This window comes from Mesoplodon mirus (assembly GCF_964341445.2).
Source record: "Mesoplodon mirus genome assembly, chromosome: 15".
Taxonomy (NCBI): Eukaryota; Metazoa; Chordata; class Mammalia; order Artiodactyla; family Ziphiidae; genus Mesoplodon; species Mesoplodon mirus.
Genome location: NC_138991.1, coordinates 82,522,261 through 82,544,399, shown reverse-complemented (window position 1 = coordinate 82,544,399; position 22,139 = coordinate 82,522,261). Strand labels below are relative to the sequence as shown.

Below are 22,139 nucleotides of genomic sequence, written 5' to 3'. Positions count from 1 at the left end.
CATATCGTCAGTCTCCACCTTACCAGGCTGCCAGCTCGGGTTCCAACATCTGCATCTTCAGCCCAGAGCTCTGGCCCGAGATGCTGACACACGTCCCCGCATGGACATCACGAGTCTCGCCAACATTCGCCAGGTCTCAAACCGAACGTCACTCAACGCCCCCTCTTTGTTTGCTGGTTCCTCCATCTTCTCCCCGTAGAGGGGCCGCTCCCTGTCCCCACCACCATGAAAACGTGCGTTGGAAATGAACATCCAACGACCCAGGGTTTTACAGGGAGGCAAACACACACATACCCCAGCAGGTGGTTCCCCAAGCTCTCAAGAACTCCAGTATTACCGATCATGATTCAAGGATTTATTAAGTCATACATGCAAAACACTGCTAATCGCATTAGCAAAAGATCCATGTAGAAACACTCCACAATTCTGCAACTGTCAATTTAAAAAATGTTGTTCTGGTGGTTGAAAGGTCCAAGCTCGTATTCTTGCCAGTGGGTAAGTTGTACAGAGCTTCGTTAGCACGAGCACGGGGTTGACAACCTCACAGACCCCAAGGGACATCGTTAGGGCAAGGACAGGAAGCGTGTGCACGCTGCGAGGCAAGAGGCGGTCAGTGTGATTAGTCCAGGTGCAGTGTCGGTGATCTGGCAGGGTTTACAGTTTAAGAATAAGTATTTTAAAAACTGTAAAGCTGCAACATAGGATTTTTACACCTAGTTACTAGAAAACCAAGGAAAGCGCTTACTAGCTTTGGATAAGGTAACATGAAAACAGGAATGCACTTTTACTAATCTACAAAAAAAAAATTTCTAATGCATATTCAGAACGATTTTATAATACAAGGAGGCATATTGCTCATTAAGAAGGGGTTCTATAAGAAAAGCACTTACTAATAAGTTAGCAACTATGAGAATGATGAGGTCAAAGATGGATTAAATGCCCAATTTCAGGAGGGATGGGCACGTTTAAGGAAAAGGAAAAGCTTAAGAAAACACTTACTGATAATACCGGCCTTTCTTCATCATCTACTGCATTTGACAGAAACGAACCTTTTAAAACGTTTACCCGTGACACTTTTAATAGTTTAATTATTACGTATACAATGTAGTGTAAATTAATCTCCATATTTTGTTAAAATACTGTCTTCACCCTCTGATCACAAGTGTTCCACACACTCCACCCAGTGCACCCACGGCCAGAGCAGAATGCTTCATCGGAGGGAACACGGGAGTAAAAGCTCTGTTCAAAATCTCACAAAAGCTAATACACTAATTTGTTTTAAAAATCTCACTACGAAATCAAAAAGATTGATCCAAAGAGCTGAGCTGTTACACTCGTTCATTACGACGTACAGTACAGTGTTAGGTAGTGAACGTGGGCTGGTAAGTCAGGATGCATTAAATGGCAACGTTTCAGGAAGGAGGCTGTACTGCTCTTCGCGTCTGAAACTCGTTAGCGAGCGTCTGCATCTCCTGCCTCAGAAGCTAGTCTCTTCCAGACAAAGGTCTTTGAACAGTTTAGTGCTTAGTGTTCTTAGCCCAACAATGCAACTTAGTTCACAAGGTATTTTGGCAACTCTTAATCTGAGCAAGAATAGGGGCTTTGAAAAATAAGGCTTTAAGGAAGCTTGTCGTTTTAGGGCTAAACTTTAATAGAATGTGAAAGTTTGAACTCTTACACTTTAAACAAACAAAACCTAGAAATTACTGATTGGTTCAAAACGGTTTTATGGAAAAACTAATCTGTAACAAAAACTTGGCATCGAGTGCGAAGGCTCCACCGTTTGAGCAAAGCGTACAAAGGGTCCTGGGGGACGGGACAGGCGGGAGGGGCCCGGACGTTCACAACAGCAGGCATTTTCTCTTCCTCTTCTTGACGGGGGGCGGGCAGAGAACCGCCCGGATAGCTTCATCAAACACCGTCTTGAGACCTCGCTGCGTGAGCGCCGAGCACTCCAGGTATTTGACGGCACCTGTGGGAAACACAGCCTCACCCTCAGATCAGAACGGGGGCGCCCCCCACCCTGACAGGGCACCGAGGGCCCTGCTCTGCGGGGTCCCGAAAGGCAAGCCAGACCCCGAGTCCACTTCCCCAGGCGGGATTGCAGCCTCCATCACGAAAATAAAAACGTGGGCAAAGCAGACATGACAATGGGGGGTTCCATACCTATCTCCTTGGCCATGGCCAAGCCCTGCGGGTAGGTGATGGGTGTCAGCTTCTTCTCCTTCAGTTTCTCAATCGTGTCTTTATCATCCCTCAGATCAAGTTTCGTCCCCACCAGGATGATAGGAGTGTTGGGACAGTGGTGTCGCACTTCAGGGTACCACTAGGCACCAGCAGAGGAGGCAGTCAGCCTCTCCTTGGGAACCGCCCTCGCCTGAACTGTATCCACACAGGTGCCCAACTGCATCAACCACCCCCTTGGTCACCACGTCCCCCTGCCTAGCTCACACCCTCCAGAACCACCGACTGGCTGCGGTGTGTGCCTAGCCAGCCTGGAGCCCAGGACTCACGCCCCTACTGACAGCTCTACTTGTCCGTGAGAGAGGAGAGAGGAGGGACGCCCCCCACCCCCCCGCCCCCCACCAGCTACTTTGTTTTTGGTAAAACAGGCCAGGTTCTTAGGTCATCTCAAAATCCCTTACATATTCAAGGATGAGACTAAAACTATCTGGACCCAGGTCTCAGCTCTGCTGCCATTACCCCCACCAGACACGTCCCAGATCCCAACTGAAGGGCCTCTCGCCTGTCATTTTCACTACGTTCATGAAAGATGCCGGAGTAGAAAGTATGGTCATTATTTTTATTAGACCGACTCCGAAGTGCTGCATTATTTTAACCAGGAACACGGCACTTCTGTATCAGACCTTGAGACTTTAGAACTCTGCATACTCAAGTCATGTACCCAAAAAACTGATTACTTATGTAAAAAATTACCTAAGTAGTAGAATTACTAAAATCAACTTAAATAACTGAAAGTTTCTATCAGTAAATGGTATTTTATTTTTTAATGTTTCTTCCTGAGAGTGACATTTATGTAACAAAATATTTTCCTAAAATATCCCACTTACCTTTGCACGAACATTTTCAAATGACGCAGGACTCACAAGAGAAAAGCAAATCAAGAATACATCCTATAAAAAGAAAACAGGGAGGTGTTTAGAAAACAGTCTTACAGTGAGGAATGCACTTTGCTTCCTGAGTGCTGCTGGGAGGGAAGCATGGGACCAGGGCATACGCCTTCTCCCCGACACCCCTGCAGTGTAGTCAGACACTCCCAGACCAGAACCAGCATGTGAAGCACCAGTTACCAGTGAGAAGGGGAGTGGAGGACGAGATACGCTCTAAGTTACTCGAGGCTACAGAGAGGCATCAAATCTAGACCCCTGGGAGGCCTCTTTTCCATCCTTCCCAACTCCCACTGGGAACTAACTTAATGCTCTGTTACTACACGGGGACAAGAACGAGTGTCAGGTACTATGGCGATATTTCTATAAAACTTGGTTTCAGTCCGTCAAAAGCAGATTCAAATTAAAAACTGTTATCCTCAAATGGTATGCTTTTCATTACGCTCCCATCAGAATCTTAAGTACAAACATTTTTAGATGGTCACTGGGTTCCAATTCAACTGCTTCTTAAAGAACTGCCGTCAGAGTCCCAGGCACAAAGCCGGGTCTCAAGAATTCGCTAAACAGGCACGTCCCTCTGGGAGGGAGGACCATCTGGTATGTAAGTGGCGTCTTGCCAGCTGTCAGCTTCTCAGACCCAAGGAGGGCCTCCGGAAAACTCGCGCCGTATTGTGTAAAAAGTGAAATTTGGGACTTCCCTGGCAGTCCAGTGGTTAGGACCCCACGCTTCCACCGCAGGGGGGGAAAGGTCTGATCCCTGGTCCAGGGAACGAAGATTCCGCATGCCACGAGGCATGGCCAAAAAAGCAAAAGTGAAATTTAAATATTTACCCGTGTTAAAAAATGCCTACGAGTTTCTAAAATGCTAGATTTATGAAACACTTTCCCGGAAAAGGGCAATTAGGCTACTCTGTGAAATGCACACAATTCCCAAGTTAACACTTGCGATCATCCAGCTGGTATCTTGCACCTGAAAGGGAAGAAACATCCCACACAATAGTTTTTCGTAAATGACGCTGGAAATGCTAGAACATGCACAAGCTTGGCCAAGAACCACCACAGCATCTCGGCACCTGGGCTGATCACAACATCTCAAAGCAGGGGTGGGTTAGCTCACCAGCGCCGTGCAGCCTCGCCCGCCAGGCCCTGCACACCGGACACCAAAGCGGGAGGAAGGAGGGCCCGCAGCGTAGTTAGTCCCGCTCCCGCCAAGCACTCGGGCCACGTGAGCTGCAAGGTAGAGCCTCCGCACTCCTTCCCCAACCAGCCTGGACAGGGGCCCTTTCACGACAGCCCCTCCTGTCCCCTGGGAGGGGGAGGAAAGCAGTTCACACACTGCTCTGATTCAAGCCAGTAGGTAAACTGTCAGGCAAAACCCCAACCTTGAGTGCGTTAAATATAAAACACTCAAGGAACGTGAGGCTCAATAGGAAATCCTAGGAAAACTAAGTGAAACGAGAGAACAGATAAAGCTCGAAACTGAAGTCGACTGAAAGTTTTACATACGGCAATCGGCTTGTCTTTGCCCCTGGAGGGTATATCCTTACCATACGTTTCTCCAACCTAGTAATGCATGAGAACTTTGTTTGAGTTTAGTAAAAAGCGAGAAGAAAAATCAATATAACCAGTTACCTATTCTTCATCTGACTTTCGTCTCAACCCTCCCAAGGGATCTAAAAGCAGATGAAGATCTAGCGGGTCTATAACGCCAGGTGCTGCTGAATCGCTCCGTCACCCTGTGAAGGTCACAGATGGTGGAGGCCGAGGCACGCCTTCAACCCGTGGCGGCACAGGTTCCTTCCCCAGCATGAAGCCCACGGCTTCCGCTCAGCAAGGACGTGTCAGAGCAGTGTCCCACCCTCAGCGAGGGCGTCCATCAGCAACGACACACCTCTCAAAGCTCTCCGGCCAAGTTCTCAGACAGGAGCCCAGCCGGAGCCAACAGGAGATGCGGCCGTCTGCACGGCAGGCCTCTCGGCCGAGACGCCATCCAGGAAGGCGGCCGGGTGTGAGGGCTGTGACCTCACAGGAGTGCGGCTCAAATTCAGGGACCCGCTCTACTGAGAGGACGGCGCTGCTCCCGCCCCCCGTGTGCGTGGAGGGGCCGCCCGCAAGTGCCCGCACGTCCAGCGTGGATCGCTGTGCTTTCAGTTCACTCCGCTGCTCCAGTAAGAACTGAAGACTTGCTCTTCAGCCACAGAGAACCTGGAATTCTAGAATCAGGAGAACGACAGGCGAGACGACTATTTTAATTTCTTCTCACTCAAGCTTCTCCGATTTACAGCTTAAAGCGAAATGCTGAAGTCTCTCGAACTATCCTGATTTAATCTATGGGCTATTTTTGAAGCCTGGTCCTCCCGAGACCTTGAAGCGATGCCAAAGCTTCACTGTGATACAGGGACTCGTGGGGATCGGCCACAAAGACTCAGCTTCAACATATCCTTTAACCACACCTGTTCTACCCTTTGCATCTTTCAGAACGTCTTTCTGACGGAGAAGAAACAGGCTTCCCGTCCCACGTTAACGTGACACCGTCTGCCTGTTCCTTCCTCTTCCTTCTGCCCCTGGCCCAAACACGGCTCGAAGCAAACGCCTCCGCGCCTCTGACGACTAACCGCCAAGCGTCCGGCCCCTCCCGCCTCTGCTCTCCGACCTGACGCCCCAACACGGCGTGCGCGCTGTGCTCCTGTCCTCAGCCCTCCTCACAGGGTCACTCCCGTGTCCTGGGGCGGCGTCATTCCTCCTGAGCTGCTGTCTTGGGTCTCAGGCCCATCTCCCCTTAGGTCTGAAGGCTACTCTCCCTCCGTGGTGGCCTGTCCTCTCCCCACACCAGACGCCCCTGGGCCTCCACCGACCTCGACTCCTGTGCCGCAGCCCGATCTCCCTCACAGGCCCCGAACTGACAGCAGCCCGTGGCGCTCCCGCCCGCCCCCCTGCCGGCGGAGCCGTCCGCAGACGGCCCAGCCTCTCCCAGGAGAACGAGGGGGCTGGACCTCACCGCTCCGAATGATGACCCCGTGCCCACCACCTTTTGGAGAACCAAGTGGAAGCTAATGGTTTAAACAGTTTTAACTCAGCTACACAGAGGATGCCAGGATTAAATGACCACAGGAAACACACGTCTCTTTGTAGGTCACGAAGACCTAGAGAGTGGGGAGATCTTGGTATGAAATCATCCAGCTGGCCCTTCAGGAGCGGTCAGGGCAGCGTCATGGATGAGCCACAGAAACAGGCCTGCAAACCAGACACCGGGTTTCATTTAATACAAAGTTCAGAGGTTTCTCTTTGCCAAGAAGAAATCCAGGTGCCAGCCTGTCCCTTCCAGGGTCTGCTCCTCCTGGCAGCACAGCATGGCCCGAGGAAGGAGACCCTCCAGGCCCCGCATCTCAGCGCTCGGGGCGGCCCTCGGTAGCCAAGATGACCCTCTCGTCTCCAAAGGAGTCCAGGCAGGCACAGCTTTAACTGCTGGCTGGGTGCCCGCCCCTCTTTGCTCCTAAGCTGGCGAGGGGTGGGTTACACACTGCAGTGCAAGTCCACTGCCTTCCCCAGATGGGATGTGGAAAGTTCCAGTCCTGGCCCCGAAAGGACAACACCCACTTGGATTTCAGGCCTCACACACTACCGCCTGATTCAATGTGTCACTTATCTAGGTGTTCTTCAGCATGCAAAGCGGGGGTCTCGCCAAGTCACCTTAGACTTACTGCGAGCGACCGCCTCAGAGGAAGAAGCCGCACCCTGCCCTGGACCCCACCCTCCCGGACCCCCCGCGTCACAGCAGACGGCTCTCACTTCTCAGGAGTGACACGCCGCCCTCCAGATGTATCCAGTTGGCTGGGGACTCCTACTCTACCACTCAACGCAGATGCCTTTGAAACCTGGACTCAGCAAGCACCCACTGGGGATGGAACGGTTTCCTAAACTATTCTACTGAAAAATACTGAAGAATTCAAACCATTTGGTGACTATGGGCTGATTTTTAATACGTAATCACAGTTAACTTTTACCTGGAGATTAACTGAGAAGCCAGCCAATTCAAGTCTCCCATTTTATGGTTTTGGTCTTTGTTTAGCACTCTTCCCAGAATTTGGCTAAAGGACAATCAACAAAAATCTACAGCTCAAAGAAACTGTGCCTGGACTTCCCCGGCGGTCCAGCGGTTAAGACTCCACACTTGCAATGCAGGGGGTGCAAGTTCAACCCCTGGTCGGGAACTAAGATCCCACATGCCGTGGACCAAAAAAAGAAAGAATGAAAGAAACTTGGCAATTCCTCTAGCAGAAAGCAAATGCAAAAGACAGTAAGTTTTGCTTGGAAAAAGCCGTATTTCAAAAGCAAAAAAACAAGATTTGGGTAGACTAGAACTAATTACTTCTTTTCACTCACACTCCCGCCCAAAACAAAGTGATAATTAAATCAGTGCAAGGGCGGAGGCCTGTCTTCTCCGGCACGTTTCCCTGACCCCAACCCCTCTGGCTGCCCGGCCCGCGGAGAGCCAGTCCCGCATCTTCCTCCCCTCTGGATGCAGCTCGGAACCGAGGGCCTCCCCACAGCTACCAGCACAGCTACACAAACGCAAGGAGGGGTCCCAACAGCAGCGACACGCCCGGGGCTGTTCCACGTGCTCTACGCTCTCCATCTGTACTCATCCAGCCCTGCGAGGAACGGGGCAGGACTAGAGGTGAAGAAACCTGCCCGGTCACAGGGCGAGGAACGGGAGGCGGAATGTGAACCCGGGGAATTCGCTCAACTGCCTCCGTGCAAACTGCCCTGGCCAGTTAGTCACTAACGCTCCAAAGCTGTTTTAAAAAGCACTTTTAAAACAAAGAACAGACATGTAACAAGGAGCAAGTGATACAAGTAAGACAACTGCTTATTGAGAGAAAAGTGGCTTCTGACCATGTGTCCACCAGCCACGGCTCCATCTAATTAGCTCTGGTAAAGAGACGCGCTACTACTAGCTGGTAGGCAAGCAAACCCAATCTAACAGTTTTCTGACTGGACACAGTGGACACATTTTTATAAAGCTAAAACCTCAACCTACATTGAGGAGATTTAGGTACTAAAGCTGCAAAAAACGAACATGGATTTTATAGAAAAACAGTATTAAACCTGTAAGATTAGTTACTAACTTGATCTAAAGAAACCTTAATCTTCACTGCTTAATTTGATTCTGTGGTACAAAACCGTCACAAAGCAAACTAATCTAGAAACTAACTGCTCTTAAAACTATTTAGCCAAAACAAAACAATACCTATTTCAGACGGCTGTCCTAAAACTACACGGAGGAATGTAAAACCCACAGTGCCATAGTTAATAACGCTAATGCTCAAAAAATAAAAACAAGCAAAACCCTGGTTTGCATCTAGGCGGATATTCACTATTGAACTAATTTAATGTTATTTGTTATTACTCGATATACCCCAAAGATGGCAATATAAGCAAATCCAGAGGTGATATGAATTAATTAACTCATCAGGAGCTGTAAAGGACAAGCTGAAAATCAGTCGTACTCCTCACCGTCTGCGGATAGGACAGGGGACGTAATCGGTCGTAATCTTCTTGTCCAGCTGTATCCCACAAGCCCAGATTCACCGGTTTTCCATCCACCATAACATTGGCAGAATAGTTGTCAAAGCTGCGGAACAGAGTGAAAATGGTTAGTCTCTAGCCGTGGAGCACAAGGCACAGAACTGGGAGCTGACTGGTGCCCAGGCTGGGGTCGCAGAGGCAGAAAGCTGAGGAGGCCGAGGCAGGCCCAGCGGCGGCCAGGCCAGCAGGTGCCCAGCCCAGCCTGCAGGTGCGAGGCGAGGCTCCCAAGGGCTGAGAAGCAGAGGGAAAACAGGAACTGGAGCGTAAGGGAAACAAAGGCAGCACTTGAGAAAAACACCCGAAAAACAGGAACAAGCTACTAAATTCAACCAAAACAAGTCGCTGTCAGCAATAAAAACCTGCTTGCCTTTAATGAAGAGAACATTAAGGGTCTTCTCCCCAGGAAGAAATAAAGTATAAAATTAATCCCTCTTTCAAACCCCACGTGTTGACTTTTCCATGTACACGTGTGAGTCATTCTCAGTTAGGGGGCACGCCAGGACGGCTCACTGGCAGTGTTTCCAGAACACACCCCCCCAAGCTGAGCCTTGGTCATCCACCTTGCGGCCAAAGTGCAGGGTAACGCAAAGCAAACTGGATCTGAGAAGCTACTGTGTAACGCTTTCAAAGTGAGTTCACACAGGTATTTAAATTAATTTGAGGCTGCTACACACAAACTAGTTTAACTACAAGAAGAGGAAGCCTAGAAGGCCTACAGGCTGACGGGGGGAAAATAAGGTTGACATTAAAAAATTACGGCGAGTACCATGGAGTAGCTCATTAAAATCTGGCATCACAAGGTAAACCAGGGCAAGTGCCAAGCAGAATACAACACATCAGCCTTTAAAATAGAATTCCAGAATTAATTTTTGCATACTTAAGACTAAAACTTAGAATCTTACTACACTGTGACAGCAAAGTCATGGTCTGAGTAAGTTCCATTGTGATTTATAAAAGTTAATGACCAAACCAGCTTTCATAAAGAAAAGGTCTCATATGTTGTATTTCTGCTTCAGTGGGAAGATGACAGATTATTCAATAAACGGTACTGGGATTTTTTTTCTTTTCAACCTGTGAAGAAGAATCAGGTTCCTGCCTCATACCATACCAAAAAATAAACTCTGAATGAAAAAGAAAAACTTCAGCTACAAAAATCCTACAGAACATTTTTAATAAGACATTAAACTCAGGGAAAAGGCAGAATGGCATGTTTACATAAAGCAGCAGAGGACGCCATATCAAAGTTCAAAGACAAACGAGAGACAGAGGGGTACATCTTTCTCATACACACAAGTTCCACCAGTAAGAATTTTCAGTGGAAAAACAAGCAAGGGATTTCAAAAGGCAATTCACAGAAGACTAGTATACACGGACAGTAAACATTCAAAAGATTTTAACCTCACCGGTGACCAGAAATGCAAATGAGGAGGTCACTTTTTTCAACTCATGTTAACCACAGTATGTATGAAGGGGGTGTTTCAGTCACAGCTGCTCAAAGTGACAGCTTGTGGGACAGCAACTGTGTAGCATCTATCAAAGTGTAAAGTGTCCGTTCCTTTGCCTTGCCACAATTCCTCTAATTATCTATCACATGTGCACAAAGACACGTGCAATGATGTTTAGCCAGACCTGTCTGTGCAATGCCAAGCGACCAGTGGTTAAGTCCACTACAGCACTTCAGTCAGTAACAGCTGTTAATGATTTAGCTCTAGCTACATGTGGACATTAAGAAAGTCCCCACCATAAATTCAGGACAGTGTGATCCCACTTATATTAAAACACACACAGGACACCGAGATGTGCCTGTTGTGTCTGAGGGGGTGAGCACAGTGGGAAGTGAGGCGTTTCCTCTCCAGCAGCACCGCAGCCATGAGGACGGAGCTCCCGGCAGCAGGGCGGTGCGTTACGAGGCTCCCCGGTCGCCCCATCATCAGAAAAGCACTTTTCCACCCCTGCCCAGTTCTGCTGCCAACAGGGAATAAGCAGCTCAGTAGCTGATTCTGTCCTCCCATCCATCCCCCCACTCTACACCCCACCACGCACACACACCCTGGTTTCAATTCCAAAGCCCAATAACTCAACAGTGACACGTAACCATTGTGGATTACTCGCCAGGAAAGGCCAGTTAAAACATAATGGAGTATTTTGTTCCAGTTCCTTGACCCTGCACACACACAGCCCAGAAAGCCAAACTTATCTGAAACTCTTATATTATCCAGTCTCTGTACTTCACAGTTGGTTTAACTTTCACTTCCTGAATATCTAAAAAGCAATTAGGAAAGCTGTGTGCTTCATCACTGTGCAGAAACTTTACGTTAGATTATTATTATTTTTTTAAAGACACCAATTGTACTTGAACATGTTACTTTTTTGTGTGTGTGTGTGTGGCTGTGTTGGGTCTTCGTTTCTGTGCGAGGGCTTTCTCTAGTGTGGCAAGCGGGGGCCACTCTTCATCGCGGTGCGCGGGCCTCTCACTATCGCAGCCTCTCTTGCTGCAGAGCACAGGCTCCAGACGCGCAGGCTCAGTAGTTGTGGCTCACGGGCCTAGTTGCTCCGCAGCATGTGGGATCCTCCCAGACCAGGGCTCGAATCCATGTTCCCTGCATTAGCAGGCAGATTCTCAACCACTGCGCCACCAGGGAAGCCCCCAGATTAAGTATTTTTTAAAAGTCCAAATACCTTATAATGAGACCTCAGTGATTGAAAGGAAAATTAATCACATCTGTTTGCATAAGGATTAAGAAAGACAGAGCAGAACAAAGGTCAACAGAATCCAAAGCAACACATCACAGACAAGTTAATTTCCAGTTTAACTCAGGATACTTACACAGTGGGGATATACTCTCCAGGAAAGGCATTGGTCGTGTAACTGATCAGGAGGCAAGTTTTACCTACAGCTCTAAGGAGAGAAAAACATGGTGTAAGTTGCTTAGTCAACATGAATGCGGTCTTAGATTTCATTATTGGGTGAAAATAACTTATAGAAAAATCAAGAAGTATACATCAAGTACTTAGCCCTAAACAGTTTCTATAACCTTTTATTTAACACTACACAGTTTCATCCTGAAATTTAAGGTAAACAAACTAGAACTACTCAGAAAGGCAGAGTCCAGAGGCTTCACTCTGTTCTGGCTTTCGGTATTAGCACTAATAGTCAAGAAATACTTGTTAATACGCACAAGGTTGAACAGGAACAGTATTTTAAATTAATTGATTGATGGATTGATTGGCTGATGGCTGTGTTGGGTCTGTTGCTGCGCACGGGCTTTCTCTAGTTGCGGCGAGCGGGGGCTACCCTTCGTTGCAGTGCACCGGCATTTTGGTGACTTCTCTTGTTGCGGAGCACAGGCTCCAGGCGCATGGGCTTCAGTAGTTGTGGCACACGGGCTCAGTAGCTGTGGCGCACGGGCCTAGTTGCTCCGCAGCATGGGGGATCTTCCTGGACCAGGGCTCGAACCCGTGTCCCCTGCATTGGCAGGCGGATTCTTAACCACTGCACCACGAGGGAAGTCCCCGGGAAAAGTATTTTTAAACTGAAAGTCTCTTCTGTGAAGATCTCTAGAAGGCTTTCATCCAAGACTCTACAAATCTATCCTCAAATTATTTTGATGAATACTAATATGCAAACATAGCTTTCCTCTCCAGCTTCCATTTTGTTGCTAAGTAATATATTTTGCTGCCTCCGAGGGGCAGCTCAAAATCCCACCACCTTCCTAAAGCCTCCCCTCTGGCCATCAGTGACAACTGTTCTCTAAAGAGAGTGCTTAGTCACCAACCACCACACACAACTGCTCCCACTTTAATTCATCTGCATTCACGTGCCACTTGCCACATCCTCACATCCACCAAAAACTTTAAGAGCAGCTAACACATTACGTTCCAGACATCTTAATTAATGGCTCAGGGACGCTGGAGTAAACTCCCCAAACAGCTGCAAAGAGGAGAAGTAACAGAGAAGAATGTAGAAATACTCCCGAGACAGGAGGGCCTCCCGCACAACTGGAAGCAGATACAGTGTGCCGGGGCGGTGATGAAGGTCTCCCAACCACTTGAAAATTTTTTCAGGGGGGTGTCACCTAAAAATTAAGACGATCACTGCACCAGTAGCCAACACACGTTCTCCAAATTTTCCAACATTCACAGGGTGGCTTCAGGGGCTTCTCAGAGTCCCTGGCCTCCCAAGGGCTCACCAAATAAATGCTCTTTACACGGGTCCATCTCCCTGTTGTCCTCTGTTGGCTCATCAAGGTCACGAGATACACTGGAGTTCTGAGTCGTAAGATTTTGTTGTTCAATCTCAACTACTACTATAAATTAGGACTCACGATAAAGAAGTTAAGTGCTTTTCTATTTTCCTCGCACTCTTAGCAAAAACCTCTCAACAAGAGCAGATTACACGCCCAGGCGGTCTTGCCAATACTTGCCGCACTCGTAACAGTATTAAGGCTTAACAAAAGCTGGAACTCCCTCACCCCAAAGGCCTCACAGTCAAACATGACCTCATCAGGAGCTAGTGTCCAACTCCTAAAGGCTTTCTAAACAGAAATGACTCATCGGCCATACATTTTGTTAAAAGCTTAGAATGTTAAAGAAAAAAAAAAAACCAACCTGAATGAGTAGGAGTCTGAGATATCTGAAGTCATTGTCACCGATGTGCGACCCACAGCCAACTCTACCACTTACTGGCTGGAACTGTTTCAGTTTCAACTTCCTTATGCCTCAGTTTTCTCAACTGTAAGATGGATGCAAAACTACCAACTCCATCACCAAACTACTGTGAGCACTGATGCAATTTCAATCTGTACCAACAAACTGGGTGCTATGCCCGAAGTACACTAGGTGCTAAAGATACTGCAACGAACAAGATCTCATGGAACTTACGCAGTTATTAAACTAAAAAATGAAAAGTGCAGTCATTACCTAAAATTATAGGTGTGGTTAAGTGTTACTAAAGATGCTCTGGAAATGTACAGCAAAGGGATCTAACCTAGTCTTGGAGGCAGCAATGTCACTGAGACTGATGAGGCGTGGGTACACAGCAAGGAGGGACATTCTAGGCAAACACTACAGCACGTGGGGAGACCCGGGCTACAAGAAGCCCAGTAGAACCGAAGGATGAAGAAAGAAGGGGTAAGTGGCAAAGGGGAATCTGAAGACGTTGTCCTCTCTTCTCCCTAAGGGCCTGGAACTCGATGCTACTTGGGAAGTAACAGAAGATTCTTGTTGCCAAGAAACCATTAGATTTGCATTTTTAGAAGAAGCCTCTGGTGACAGCGTGGAAAGAGGACCAAAGAAGCTGAAACTGGAGGCTGAAAACAAGGAAGCAGCTGCCACTGTGTTCCAGGAACCAGCCCTGGTGGCCTGGACCGTGGAGGGGGTTTCAGGGTGCAGAGAAGTGGGCCACTCCAAGAGCTACCGAGACATGGGGCTGAAGAAGCGTGGCTTGGCCAGGGGCTGGACGTGGTAGCTGAGGAAGAGAGTGGACTCTAAGGCCATGATAAGTGAATCTCTTTCCAAAATTACAAATGTTGCTGTGTAAAAATGTGAATAGTTATTGCCTCTTAATGTCAAAGATGAGAAGCTCTAAAAGTTTTAACTGTTATGTTAAAATATCACAGTTTCACTTCAAGACCCTGTCCTGAGTCTCTCCTATATGTATGAGGAACAAAGCCATCACTATAAATACCACCAACTGTGTTTTAAATGCTCCAAAATTTCTTTTCCTGAAACTCCACCTTCAGCTGAGGCTTCATCTTTTGAAAGGTTTAACTGTAAAGGAGTTCAAGGTACTGGCATCACCTGATACTAAATGAAATTTTATTACCAATCATTTGCTAAAAAGCTGTATTCTATAAGAAAATTAGTAAAGTATAAAATTCTGACTTTTTAAATAAATACATGTCCAACCTTTGATTTAAATGTTTACTTAATTTTAAAAAACAGATAAAAAGAAAAGGTTATTTACCTCCCATTAGTGTATTTATTCACCGCTTTTAAACACACTCCACAAATAAATGCTAGAGGCCAAAGTCAACATCGGCTCTAGACAAAGTCACAGCTTTTCTCCACAGAAAGAATGGAAGCAGTTATTTGGTCAGTCTTGACTGATGCTGCTGCATAATTTCTGGAAGTTACTATTTGCTTTGGAATTTCCAATTTTATATATTTAACTATTCGGTTCGGTCTCTTTTTAATCTTTGAAAGATGCTGTAACTCTAGAAAGTGAACATGAGTCTACTAGAAGAACATTCACATCAACACATTTTTTTTTAATTTAAGAAGTATCTTATTTGTGATAAATAATCGCAACTGTTACTAGTTCTTTTACGGGTTACAAAGTTGACAATGTACATAGAAAATATTTATTTAAGTTTTAAGTGACAGTGAGTCATCACACAACATTTTAATCTAACGGCAATTGAGCACATTTTTTAAACCTATCTATGCTCCTGCTCTATCTTGTAGAAATAATCAAGACCAAAGCCAGTAAATTATGTTCCTACTATGTCCTTTATTTTTCCATCAGGAGAACCTCAAGGGAAACTTTTCCTTAAAAAATTTTCAGTAAACTTCAGTGTTACTTCCTGAAACCTATAAACCAAAACTTAAAAGCACATAAAAATCGATAAATCTGGAAACACTGGCAATTTCCTCGTTAAAAAAGTAAGGGATGGGGCTTCCCTGGTGGTACAGTGGCTAAGAATGTGCCTGCCAACGCAGGGGACACGGGTTCGAGCCCCGGTGCAGGAAGATCCCACATGCCACAGAGCAATAAAGCCTGTGAGCCACAACTACTGAGCCCACGTGCCACAACTACTGAAGCCCATGAGTCCAGAGCCCTTGCTCTGCAACGAGAAGCCACTGCAATGAGAAGTCCTCGCACGGCAACGAAGAGTAGCCCCCGCTTGCCGCAACCAGAGAAAAGACCGCGCCCACAGCAACGAAGACCCAATGCAGCCAAAAATAAAATAAATAAATTTATTTTTTAAAAAAAGTAAGGGATGGGGCTTCCCTGGTGGCGCAGTGGTTGAGTGTCCGCCTGCCGATGCAGGGGACACGGGGTCGTGCCCCAGTCCGGGAAGATCCCACATGCCGCAGAGCGGCTGGGCCCGTGAGCCATGGCCGCTGAGCCTGCCTGTCCGGAGCCTGTGCTCCGCAAGGGGAGAGGCCACAACAGTGAGAGGCCCGCGTACCGCAAAAAAAACCCAAAAAACAAAAAACAAAACAAAACAAAACAAACAAAACAAAACAAAAAAGTAAGGGATGGACTTCCCTGGCAGTCCAGTGGTTAAGATTCTGTGCTTCCACTGCAGGGAGCATGGGTTCGAGCCCTGATGGGGGAACTAATGAGATGCCACACACCACCCAGAGCAGACCAAAAAAAAAAAAAAAAAAGAAGAAAGAAAAAAGGGATCCAGGAAACTCAAAAAGAAGAAGATTCTGCATTGCCTTAAAAAAATTAATAAATAAACTGATCTTAGTAGGACAGAAAATCCAGATTTCTCCAATGACTATTGTAAACCAAAATAAGGAGCCTGTATTGCTGTCTAAAATTACCTAGATCTTTTTTCCCCAGTTTTACTGCAGTATATTTTACATACAGCACTATATAAGTTTAAGGCGTTTAACGATGATTCAACTTACATACATCATGAAATGATTACCACAATAGGTTTAGTGAACATCTATCATCTCTTAAAGGTACAACATTAAAGAAGTAGAAAAAATTTATTTCCTTGTGATGAGAACTCTTAGGATTTATTCTCTTAACTGCTTTCATCTATAACATACAGCAGTGTTAATTACCTTTATCATTTGTACATTACATCCCTAGTACTTATTTATAACTGGAATTTTGTTCCTTCTGACTCCCTTCTAATTCCCCCTCCCCTAATCCCTAGAAGTACCTAGGATCTTAAGAACAAATTAATAGAATGTAGTGGAATGTTAATTATAAGTATCAAATATATATTTATACTTATTGCATTAATGAAAGACCCTGAATGAAAGTCCTCAATTTATGCCAAGAAATGGGTTTTGGGGACTTCAGTTATACATTTACTGAAGACACCAGCCCTTCAGTAAATGTATAACTACGCAGAGAGTAAGTTCAGAAAATGTATGGATTAATAGAGCAATTTAGTGCTACAAAAACACAAAACCCTAATTGAAATTCTGATGTTCTGCCACCAACAGGGGACATTCCAACCAACTTAGAGAAAGCCAGTCATTATCACCATTGGAGGCTTCAAAAAGTTCAGATTCTCAACACTTAAGTTACTAAAACACTCAAGGCTGAAGATGCCACCTACGATAGAGTTCAAATCTGAAGCAGCCGTTACTCCAGACTCGTTCTAGAACCACCAAGCCTAACCCTGGGGTAGCTGATTATATGGGTCAGCTAAAGATGCAGAGTTCAAAGCCAAGAATTTCTATCTAACTGTGTGTCACCCCCATTCTCCTTCCAAAATCAACTTCTGTATCAAATCCTCTTAAACTACTTCCCCCAAATGGGAACATGTTCCCATGTGATAAAGCAAATAGAGCAAACTCTTGATTACAGAATCTAAGTGGTGGGTATATGAGTGTTCACTGCACAATTCTTCCAACTTTCCCATGTTTGACATTTTTCACATTAAGATGCTGGAAGAAAAAATTCCGTCTGGTGACATGTGGTAACTGCCCTGGTAGCAGGATCCCTGGTAAAACATCTCCTTTCTAGGAAGACTACAATTCTAAGTTAGACCTACCTGATGATGCAGAGGTGGAAAAGTAGGAAGTACAAAGACATTAACTGACTAAAGCAAAAGACAGTTATAAAAGGGTGGCTTTAAGGTTTCTAAAAATGGACTCCTGATACTCCTTCACTGAACCCAACCCCAAACTTTTAGCTGGAATTATCACCTGAAATTAAAACAACAACAAAAAACACATTACACAGAATTTTACCAACCAAGATCAGATTCAAATACTAAACATAAATTTAGAAGGCAATGCAGAAACTTAAACTCATGGATCACGCCATTACTGCTTGTTCCATGGAAGCAGGCAGGAACTGGTGTACATTCCTATCAAGATGACATCATGGAAGGCATTTATCATGCTCAACTAAAAAAATTCCTGGACAGCAATGTCTAAATCAGACACTGGGCCGGAGAGACCACTAACGCCACCTGGAGTGAAATGGGGGGCGGGGGCTCAAGTCACTCACCCCCAGCCTCCCAGTCAAGCAAAGCCAAAACAACGCACGATTAAAAGTGGCTGTTCAGGACCTCCCTGGAGGTCCAGTGGTTAGGACTCTGCGCTTCCACTGCGGAGGGCACGGATTCGATCCCTGGTTGGGGAAGTTCCACGTGCCGCACAGTGCAGCCAATTTAAAATGTGGCTGATCATAAATGTGAGATGCTGTCTTACCTAAGTAAAGCTGAGAGAAAATCGTGGGGCAGAGGTTCCCCAAATTAAAGTGACAAACCCCATGTTCAGGAAAGACTAACAGAATCAGGATCAACAGAAGGATTAACAAAAAAAGCATCAAAACTTACCTCACATTTTATACTCAATGCCAACTGAATTGGTGTATAGGAAATAATCCATTAGAAGAATAGGCCTGGGGACTTCCCTGGTGGCGCAGTGGTTAAGAATCCGCCTGCCAATGCAGGGGACAGGGGTTCCATCCCTGGTCCGGGAAGATCCTGCATACCTCGGAGCAGCTAAGCCCGTGCGCCACAACTACTGAGCCCGCACTCCAGAGCCCGTGAGCCACAACTACTGAGCCCACGTGCTGCAACTACTGAAGGCCGCGCGCCTAGAGCCCGTGCTCTGCAACGAGAAGCCACCGCAACGAGAAGCCCACGCACCGCAAGGAAGAGTAGTCCCCGCGCGCTGAACTAGAGAAAGCCCGCGCATGGCACCGAAGACCCAATGCAGCCAAAAATTAATTAATTAATTAAAAAAAAACAATGTCAGAGGCAGAAGCTAAGTTCTAAAAGAAAAAGAAGAATATAGGCTAATTGGTGCTAATTATGATACAGTTACAACAGAGCCTTTAACCACAATTCCCAAGAATATTTTTAAAATAAGGAAGCCTCCAATTTGTGGAACCTCAACCAGTTTGCCTTCCCTGCTTAAACTGCCCCTAATTGCCTGAAATTCCACAACATTAAGCAACATTCACGCCACAAAATTTAGACCCGCACTTACAGCTGTAACAATTTTTTAATAAAACATTCCCACCAGGAATATAGTTTATTCAGATAAAACCAGGAAAATATTTTTGATGGAAAAAGTATATATCTAGATTTTTCACTTAAGCCATATCTGCTACATGTTAGCCCTGATTTAAAGTAATACGGATCAATTTTTTTCGTAAAGGTACATTTCACTTCTAATGTCAACATCAATGTCAAATACAGTACTAAAAAACGGACAGAAAACTCTAGGTCACCGTGCTTTATGCCTAACACTCCTTCCACAGAGCCTAGCGGTGCCTCAGAGTAATAGAAACAGCAATAATAATAAAAATACTGGCAGCTGGCACTCACTAAGCACTCAGTAGGGGCCAGGCACCTGTGAGGCACTTAATATCCAGCATCTTGTTTAATCCTCACAATTTCCCCTTGAGGCACCTCTCTTGGGGGATGAGTGATAGGCTCAGGGTTTCCCCATAAGTGGTGAGGTGGGGATATGAAGGAAGGATCCAGATCCCACAGTAGGCATTCAACAAGTATTTGACTAGATAAACAAGCCAAGGCAAACAGTAGAGGTCCATAGTCTGTAAGTATAATTAAGTAAACTGAATATGTCTTCTGTGCTTATGTTTTTAAATTTTTCAAATAAGAATATTACATTCTAGGATTAGGTAATGGATTATCAGCAATATGACTTAAAAAAAACTAGTATGTATTACTGATTCCGCATTCTTATTTTTTAAAGGAAGTTCAGATAATTTAAAATGTTCCTAAGACAGTGACATATGCTCAGTTAATTCAGTAGCAAAAGGATCAAAACTTCATTTAAATGAATTTAGTGATTTCACTGTTAAATCAATTAACTGAACATTTTCCCCCAAATTAAAGCTTTCTTTTAAAGGGTTAAAAAAACACAAAACTACTATACATATTCCTAAATAGAAACTTACACTTTTTAATTATATAGACAGAACTATGAAGTGTTAATAACGTTTCACATTTGTGAGCCTGACAAATCATACAGAGGGCATCTTTTTAAAAAAATCAGTTGTCTAATTGTCCTTCAGGGGTCTGAATTATAGAAACAAGTCAAATGTCTAACTTACAATGATCTAAAGAAACCGAGAACTGATAAATTCACCGAGAGGCATAAAAGCAAACCAGCCCTTATAACAAGTTTAGGGTACAGGGATGCCAGAACTCTTCGTTCGACTTTACAAGACTCCAAATAGGTACCAGTTGCATTCTGACTTTGCTGCAACTGGTAGTAATTCTTGGAGCTTCCTTGTTAACGCTCATGTACTCGAACCATGCTGAGACGCACGATTTTCCTCGGATTACACTGAGATTCTTGTTTCCAGGGGAGGAAAAAACTGCCTAAGACAAGTCTTCCTTTAGGGCCGGGAACCACCACAGACAGTAGTGAAAAGAACTTTTTTTTTTTTTTTTTTTTTTAAAGAACTGTTTTGAGTCACAGGGCGGCCCGACTCAGGAAGGCTGTTCTGCTACATCCCAAACCTAACGCATGAGGCGAAGGTCAGCTTTTTCTTCTTCTTTTCTTTTCTTTCTTTCCTTTTTTTTTTTTTTTAATGTATGACCACACCACGTTCCGAGAAAGGAACCGTCTTAATTAAGCACACCCAGCTCCTCGCAGCTAGAAATCCTAAAAGTTTCCCCACCTTAATAGCAAACAGAGAGTCCCTTAAAAAATCAGAAAAGTGGCTTAAGTACAAGCGGAAGGCACCCCCTGGCGAATCAGTTTAGGATCCACCCCCAACAAGCCCGTGCACAAATTCCTCCCTTACGACCGAGCTGGGACCGCCGGGACCCACGAAAGGTCTCAATGAAACTCGAGAGGTTAATGGGAAAATCAAGAGGGGGTCCTTTTTTAAGAAAGGCAACTCCCTAAACCCACCCAAACTACAGGCAAACGAGGGAGGGTGGCGGCCCGGGGCGAGTCCTGCCGAGCGGTCAGCGGGCCGGGGAGAAAGCGGGAGGGTGGAGTTCACTTTCCCTCCGGCCGCAGATCCCCCCCGCCACCACACACACACCCCCCCAAAAAAAAGCCGGAACCAGGCCCGCGTCGCCCGGTCCCGGGGAGGGTGGCGGCCCCCGCCCCCCGCCCCGCGCCCCCCGCCCGGGAGAGGCCCGGCCAGGCCCCACGCCAGCCCGCGGCGCCCGCCCGCCCGCCAGGCCCCTAGCCCCGGCCCCCGACCCCCGCGCCGGCCCGCGCACTCACCCGTCTCCCACCACCACACACTTGATGGCCTGCATCTGGGCCGCTCTCTGGGCCGCGGCGGCGGCGGCCGGGCGCTGAGGCGAGGAGCGGAGAGCTCGGGGCGAGGCGGGCGGGCGCGCGGCTGCGGGCGGCGGGGCGCGGGGTGCCGGGGCCGCTGTCCACGCCGCCTTGCCCTCCGCCGATGGGAAGCCGGAGCCCAGCAGCAGCCACCACCCAAAGCTGGGGAAAACTGCAGAGAAACAGGAAATGGCCGCTCCACTCACATCCGGCCTCCCCTCCCCCGCCCCGGCGCCTCCGCTCCCAGGCCCCGGGGCGGGGCCGCTCCCGCCCGCGCGGCTCCCGGTGTTTCTCTAGGCTTCGGGGACGCTCGGGAGCGCTCGGGAGCGCTCGGGAACGCTCGGGAGCGCTCGGCTCCGGACTCCGGGAGCCGGGCGCGGGGCGGGCCGCCAGCCATCTTTGTGCGATTCGGCCGCGGTCCTGGCCCCGCCCCGCCCGCCCAGGTCGGCCTCGAGGGGAGCCCCGGCTTCCAGGAGCCGGCTCCCGGAGCCGGCGACCAACTCCTGTCGGAGGCCGCCCAAGGGGTGGACATCTGTTTTTTGTGATCCCCATAACTTAGGTGATGACAAGGCCCTTCTAGAAAATTCGCAACCTAGAACTATAAAGAAAAGACCATAGACGGTACCATTAATCAGAGATAACTAATGTTCATTCAGCCAAAAATAGGTTGAACTTTCCTCCTTTTCATATGAATTTTATAGTTATTCTTAATTTTTTTTAAATTAATTTATTTTTGGCTGCGTTGGGTCTTCGTTGCTGCATGCAGGCTTTCTCTAGTTGCGGCGAGCGGGGGCTACTCTTCGTTGCGGTGCGCTGGCTTCTCATTGCGGTGGTTTCTCTTGTTGCCGAGCACGGGCTCTAAGCACGCGGGCTTCGGTAGTTGTGGCTTGCCAGCTCTAGAGTGCAGGCTCAGTAGTTGTGGCTCGTGGGCTCTAGAGC

General features: G+C 47.0%; 1 protein-coding gene across 1 annotated transcript; it reads right to left on the bottom strand.

The window, feature by feature from the left end:
* Positions 1-340: 340 nt before the first annotated feature.
* On the bottom strand, positions 341-21,388 carry RAC1 (Rac family small GTPase 1). Its single transcript, XM_082645512.1, has 6 exons — positions 21,144-21,388; positions 11,545-11,616; positions 8,646-8,763; positions 3,072-3,134; positions 2,167-2,326; positions 341-1,972 (listed from the first exon to the last, which is right to left on the bottom strand). The coding sequence occupies exons 1-6, from the start codon at positions 21,176-21,178 to the stop codon at positions 1,842-1,844; spliced, it is 579 nt and encodes a 192-aa protein (XP_082501638.1). The 5' UTR covers positions 21,179-21,388; the 3' UTR covers positions 341-1,841.
* Positions 21,389-22,139: the final 751 nt, after the last annotated feature.